Consider the following 7,363-nt stretch of genomic DNA (forward strand, 5'->3'; position numbering starts at 1 on the left):
AGCTCGTCTAGGTAGTGTACTTATGTAAATTCATCTTCCCTTTCTTTTTCTTTTTCTTTTCTTTTCTTCTTCTTCATTTTTTTTTTTTTTTGGCATTGTTTCAGAGGTCTGGTTCCTTCTTTCAAGTGGTGGGGGAGAGCCTTCACATTACCTTGGAGTATCTTACTCAGGAGACCAAGGTCGAGTTTGCGGTGTCCAAGGTGGCGGCCTTGGAGGCAAAGAACTTGAAGTTGAAGAAAGACTTGATTGCCGCCATGGACAAGGCTAACACCATGAAGCCGAAGATCAAGGTCATGGAGGATGACCTCAGAGCTGAACGACAGTTAATGGTGGAAAAGGATGAATAGCTCCAGGTGGCAAAGGAGAAAATCAAGACCATTGCTGCTAAAGCCGCTGAGGCTTTTTAGTAGACTGAAGAGTACAATACTGTGCTCTTTAGTTGGTACTTCAAAGGATTTGAGCTCCTAAGGCGATACTTTGTCAAGCACCCTACTGGAGTGGATTTGGGAACCTTGATCTTGAAGAAGTAGACAAAGAAATGGCTGCTAACGAGGCCTCCCAATCCACGGCCCCAGGAGGTTATGCCACCGAGAGTGCTCCTCTGCTTCCAACTAATGATGATGCAGCCACGGACGCTTGAATCTGTTACTTGTCTTTTTTTTCTTTTTCTTTTTTGGGTGCCCTATGTGTTTTGGGCCTTTTTTTTTTTATTTTTTTATTTTTTTATTTAATTCTAATTTCAGAACAATGTTTTTATTCCAATTTAAGAAAAATATTTTTGGCCTAGTGTTTATGGGCTTTTATCATATCGAAACAATGTAGGCTGCCTGTTGTTTTTGGGCCTTCAGTTATATCAGTGACTTTTATACTTACTTGTTTTCATTCTTTCTTTGCATGATACTTAGTGACTGCTTCGTTCCTTTAGTTACCACTTTTGCATTGTTGTGACTTTTTTAGAGTGTCTGTTGTGACACATAGTCATTGATAAAGTCCTGTTACGTTGGTAATTTGCGTTTGTTGAGATGGGATTCTGATATTTATTTAATTCTGTGCAATTTTTGGCTTCGTCAGTAACTTACATCCGTCTAGGCAAAATCTTGTTGCTTAACCAATTTTTTGTGTCTTACACCCATTTAAGGGATTTTGTCATTTTTTGGCTTCGTCAGTAACTTAGATCCGTCTAGGCGGAATCTTGTTACTTAGCCAATTTTTTGTGACTTACACCCATTTAAGGGATCTTGTCATTTTTGGCTTCGTCAGTAACTCACATCCATCTAGACGAAATCTTGTTACTTAGCCAATTTTACCATTTAAGCTACTACGTTTGCATGCATTAGATCATTGACTGAATAGTTCATTTATTGCTTTCAAAAATGAATACAATTATTTGTTACATCTTATTGGTGGTACCTCTTCAAGTGCTCAATGTTCCATGGTCGTGGTAGCCTTTGCCCTTCTAAGGTCTCTAGGTGATAACTACCTTATCTGGAGTAATGGACGACCCGGTAGGGTTCTTCCCAAGTTAGGCCAAGTTTCCCTTAGGCCGGGTCTTTGGTTGCCGGGGTGACTTTGCGCAGGACAAGGTCCCTTATGCCGAGTCGTCTGAGCTTCACTCTCTTGTTGAAGTACTCAGCCGTCTTCTACTGATACTTTGTCATTCTGTTAAAAGCTCCGTCTCTGACCTCGTCCAAGTAGTCCAGGTTGACTTTTATTTGATCATCATTGCTTTCTTCATGGAAAATCTCTCGTCTAATGCTGGTTACTCCTACCTCGACTAGGATTATTGCCTTGGTGCCATAAGTGAGTTTGAAGGGGGTTTCTCCTGTTGGGATTCTTACTGTAGTCCTGTAAGCCCACAAGACATTGGGTAATTCCTCCAGCCAGGCTCCTTTAGCATCGTCCAACATGGCTTTGATGATCTTGAGTAGTGTTCAATTAGTCACCTCTATCTGTCCATTCGCCTGTGGGTGTCCTCGGGATGAGAACTGGTTCTTGATCCCTAGACTTGAACAAAAATCCCTGAAGCCTTGGCTGTCGAACTGTTGCCCAATATCTGATTTGATCGTCCATGGAATCCCGAACTTGCAAATTATATTCTTCCATACGAAGCTCTGGATTTTTGCTTCAGTGATGGTTGATAATACCTCTACTTCAACCCATTTTGTGAAGTATTCAATAACGACTACTAGAAACTTTACCTGTCTCTTACCTTGAGGATTGGGCCAACGATGTCAATCCCCCATTGTGCAAAAGGTCATGGGGAGGATATTGTCGTCAGTTTCTTTGCTAGGAGGCGCTGGACATTCCCAAACCTCTGGCATTTGTTGCATTTCTTGACAAGCTCCCTCACGTCCACCTGCAAAGTAGGCTAGAAGTAACCTATTCTAATAACTTTTCTTACCAAGGATCTGGAGCTTGTATGGTCTCCACAAACCCTTTCATGGATCTCTTCTAAAATATACTTGGCTTCTTCCTCGTTGACGCACTTCAAGTAGGGCATGGAGAAGCCTCCCTTGTACAGGGTGTCATTCAGGATCATGAACCTAAATGCTCTCTTCTTGACCTTCTTGGCCTCCTCGACGTCTTGTGGAAGGTGTCCATCTTGGAGGAAGGATATGATCGGAGTCATCCAACTACTTGTGCCCTGGATTGCAAAGGTAAAGACTTCTTCAATGCTAGGGTGTTTTTGGACTTCCATCTCTAAGCCCATGCTCGTTGGTCTTTCTTTTGACGATGCTTGCTTTTCAATCTCGTCTGCTATCATGTTTTGGCTTTTGGGGATCTGCATGAATTCCACCCTATCAAATTCCCGTACTAAGTGCTTCATCAGCCTAAGGTATTTTTGCATTCTCTCCTCCTTTGCTTCATATGCTAAACTTGCTTGAAGGATAAGTGCGTATTTAGTGATTTGTAACTGCCTTCTATTAGAATTGTGTGATTCTTGAGTTTTTTTTTTTTTTTCTCTGAATATTGTGTAATTATTAAGTGTGGATTGCATAAAATTTCTATGCTTGAATAATATGCATTTTAGTTGTGAAATCTTGGAATATATCCCATTTATGCCCTTCCATTGTTTTATTGAGCATTATGTTTATAAAAAGTGTGCATTTATTTTGGACTAAGCATAACGTAAATGAAAAATATGATTTTATTGAAACTTCTTAGATGCTAGGGTCAACTTGGTACAATTTGCGGCATAATATTTGGACACATTTTAGCTATAAAATTGGTTGTAACTTAAGGTTACAAACTTAATATATTTTTATTGGACGTGAATTTTGATAAATCCACTATTGAATTACATCTTATATCCTTCATGCTTGCAAAATTTCTAAAAAATTAAAGATCAATAGCTATGTCATCAATAAATTGTTTAAATTGCAAGTTTTTTTAGTTTAAAATTATGCATGATATATAAGCTTATAAATCATATAGTAAATAATATCTGATTGACACAAATTTGGCATGTATATTAAGAGTATGTAAAACATGCAATTCAATGGTTAGATTTTTAAAATATATAGTAACATTTATTTTATTGAGTAAAGTTTTAGGTTTAGGCTTCAATAAGTTTTGTAGCTAAACTTTGTTCATAATATTTTATTTAAAAATATTTTTCTCACCTTTCGAAACGCAGAATTAATAATAAAGCTTTGTATTCAAATTTTGATAACATCCCATTTTCAGTTCATAATATAATTAATCGACTTAGACTTTCTTATTACATAATCAATTTGTAAGAAAGATTTCATTAATTTTTATTTTTATTTTTTTTTTCTATAGAATCAATTGTGTTAGAGATATATATTAGACATATATTAGCCCAATGTAATAGGCCCAAGCCCAATCCTACTTGTACTAGTAGTCTAGGGTTTAGTTGCCTATATATACTTACGTTAGGGTTCATTGTAACACAGGTTATTGTATTACTTGATTCAAGGATTCTGAATAATTCTTCTTGATCATTATCATCAATATTTAACATGTTAAACTTATTTTTTAACTTACCAGGTTTTCGTGTACAATCTTTACTAAAATGACCAGGTTTTCCATAGTTGAAACATTTACCTTTACCTGATTTTTGGTTAACATGTCTATTAGAAACATTTTTCTTTTTAGCATAGAAATTATTGAAATTAGTTTTGTATTTTTTATATTTTTTGTGACTTTTATCATGTTTTTTGCCCTTTTGTCGGGAAGTCTTTGTATCTTGTCTGTGCTTGTCCAAACCTTTGGTGCTCTGTTGTTGTGTCCTCTTCTTACCATCGTTGGCGCCGAATGAATTCGGTATCCTATTCCCAACAAGAATGACCTGGTCCATAGATTGTGTGAGGCTGTAGTATTCTCAAAATTTGATATGAAATCAGGATTTTGGCAAATCCAGATTAGTGAGAATGATAGGTACAAAACTGCTTTTACCACTCCTTTTGGACATTATGAGTGGAATGTTATGCCTTTCAATCTTAAGAATGCCCCTAGTGAGTTCCAAAACATTATGAATGATATTTTCAACTCCTTTAGCCACTTCACCATTGTTTATATTGATGATTTTCTTGTTTACTCCAATTCCATTGATGAACATTGGAAACATTTGTATTCGTTTCTAGATACTATTAAAAGAAATGGTCTTGTTGTCTCTGCTAAGAAAATCAAACTGTTTCAAACAAAAGTTCGTTTCTTTGGCTATGACATCTCCGAAGGACAAATTCGTCCTATTGATAGAGCCATTCAATTTGCTGATAAATTTCCTGATGTTATCAGTGATAAAACTCAGCTCCAAAGATTTCTTGGGTCATTAAATTATGTTGCTGATTTCTACAAAGATATGAGAAAACAATGTAAACCTCTCTTTGATCGGTTAAAGAGCAATCCTTCACCTTGGTCTGATGTCCATACCTCTATTGTTAAAAAATCAAGTCTCATGTTAAGACACTGCCATGTCTTGGTATTCCAATTGTTGATGCTTTCAAAATTGTTGAAACCGATGCCTCTGATATTGGTTATGGTGGTATTTTAAAACAAAGACTTTCCCCAAAGTCACCTGAACAAATTGTCCGTTTCTATTCTGGAATCTGGAATCTGGAATAATGCACAGTTAAATTACAGTACTATTGAAAAGGAGATTTTATCTATAGTACTATGTATTTCAAAATTTCAAAGTGATTTGTTAAACCAAAGATTTTTTCTTCATATTGATTGCAAAAGTGCTAAATATGTTATTGAGAAAGATGTTGAAAATATTGCTTCAAAACAAATTTTTGCTAGATGGCAAGCTATTTTAAGTGTTTTTGATTTTGATATTGAATATATTAAAGGATCTCAAAATTCCATCCCTGATTTCCTTACCCGTGAATTTCTGCAGTGTCCCAATGGCAAGTAGAAGGTCTAAAGACAAGACACCTGCCACTCCTAATCCAACAGTTAAAACAAAACCTGTTTCCTCTTTGGACATTGTTAACCGTTTCACCCCACTAGGTACTATCCCTAAGCCCAATTACTCCTCTGTTCTTGCCTCATGTTATGATCCTTATGCTATTACCCCTGTTAACCGACCTATTAAGACTGTTTTCCCAAAAAGCTCCAACATCCCTCAATACATCAAGAAACAATATTTTCAAAACATGTTTTATATTGAACCCAACAGAGCCTCAATTTCTGATCCTCTCAAACTTGCTAAAAACTATTTTCCTCCAAGATTTCACTGGATCCTTGAGCATAAAGATAAGAATTTAAATTATTATTCTGATCTCTTGCGCAATGAGAAATCTATCATTATTAACACCATTTTTGACAAAATTGATACCTCCAAAATTATTTACCACAGTGTCTACATTATCAATGTTATAACTGAAGAAAAATGGGGTCCTTCCCCCAGTATTACCAGAACAATGTCCTCTTCTCCCATCCCCTTATTCCTACTTTGATTACATCAATGCTTGGTCAAGATTTATGCTTCACCAGAATGAAAACATGTCTCATTCCTGGTTTGTTAACTTTGATAAAAATTTCACTGGATCTCTGCCTCTTTGGTTCATCCATTAGTGGTCTCAACATGGCCCTCTTGATGAAATATTTCCTAAACCATTACTTAATGCTTTTGAATGTTTCAAGAAATTTTATAAGGTTGATGCTAATGGTGCTAAGTTCCCTCCTTTGCTTCACTTTGTTAAACGCTTTAAGATACCTTGGATATTAAAATGGCAGTATGAAAAAGATGGTGATATTCTCTCTAGACATTGGTATGTGAAATGGTGGGGTAAATTCCCTCATGCTCAGAAAATTATTGCTACAATCTCCAGAGATTCTTCATCCCCGGCTATTCTCCTCATTGCTAAGGATTGTTCACATGGTCAATCCCCTATCCTTGAGGCACCTGCTTCCTCTTCTAAATCTGTTAAATCATCAGCTAAACCTAGAAAAATGAGTGTCCGAACCTTTGGTGCTCCGTTGTTGTGTCCCCTTCTTATCGTCGTTGGCGCCACCCTAGGTGTAAAGTGAATTCCCAGAACCTGACTGTAAGGCCCGTTTGAGCCAAGAGAGGGCGTGTAGGGCATGTGTGTGGTATAGGGTTGCTTAGGGTATGTGTTACGAAATGCAACGGTTGTGAGAAAAACATGATAACTGAGTGTTAAAACTAGGATAGTATGGATAAGTTGTGGAGATCCAACTCCTCTATCAGCTCCAGGACTAGTTGTCCCCCTGATATTGTAAATGAAGAAGATCACACTGTTGAAGATAATGAGCTTCCTGATTTCCGAAAATGGAACATTCCCAAAATTGATACTAAAACTGTTTACAAAACAAGTTGGGCTGAAACCACTTTTCATCCCATTTACAAAGTGAGAACTGTTGAACAAATATTTTCTATTTCGAAAATTCATGAAAAATGTTGCTTGTTTTCCAAAAGAAATATTAATGATTATATTGCTAAAAAACAAAGTTATTTGCATATTGGTATGGTTCAAGTTGCTATTAAACCACTCACCCGAAAGGGTATCAATGCTTCTATTCTTATGTGTTTACGTGATGCTAGATTTAAACACTTTAAAGATAGCATTCTTGGTATGATTACTGCTTCTTTGTATGATAGTCCTGTTTATTTTAACTGTTATCCTGATCTTACTCTTGCTTTGGATGATCCTAATATTGTTAAAGTTTTGACTCTGAATATTGCTTCTTCTGGTTATATCATGGATGAAGGTAGTAAACCTTTTGCTTTGATCTACCGCATTTATTACAGATTGTTGGGTACTCAGTTAAATCCTGGTTGTTTAAATCATAGAGAACCTTTTGGTAAAACTATGTTAATTCAATGTTCAACTCCTGATGCTAAAGTTCAAGTTCCAAAAATGATTCAATGGCA

General features: G+C 36.4%; 2 protein-coding genes across 2 annotated transcripts; one reads left to right on the top strand and one right to left on the bottom strand.

Moving 5' to 3' along the window:
• Window positions 1–2,254: 2,254 nt before the first annotated feature.
• On the bottom strand, window positions 2,255–2,710 carry LOC136069064 (uncharacterized). The gene is made up of 2 exons (XM_065777141.1): window positions 2,402–2,710; window positions 2,255–2,356 (listed from the first exon to the last, which is right to left on the bottom strand). Exons 1-2 carry the CDS (start codon window positions 2,708–2,710, stop codon window positions 2,255–2,257), a joined length of 411 nt encoding a protein of 136 aa, XP_065633213.1.
• Window positions 2,711–4,357: 1,647 nt separating this feature from the next.
• LOC136069065 (uncharacterized) lies at window positions 4,358–6,498 on the top strand. The gene is made up of 3 exons (XM_065777142.1): window positions 4,358–4,881; window positions 5,363–5,564; window positions 6,043–6,498. Exons 1-3 carry the CDS (start codon window positions 4,358–4,360, stop codon window positions 6,496–6,498), a joined length of 1,182 nt encoding a protein of 393 aa, XP_065633214.1.
• Window positions 6,499–7,363: the final 865 nt, after the last annotated feature.

The sequence above is a fragment of the Quercus suber genome, unplaced genomic scaffold (assembly GCF_002906115.3).
Source record: "Quercus suber isolate HL8 unplaced genomic scaffold, Cork oak 2.0 scaffold_149, whole genome shotgun sequence".
Taxonomy (NCBI): Eukaryota; Viridiplantae; Streptophyta; class Magnoliopsida; order Fagales; family Fagaceae; genus Quercus; species Quercus suber.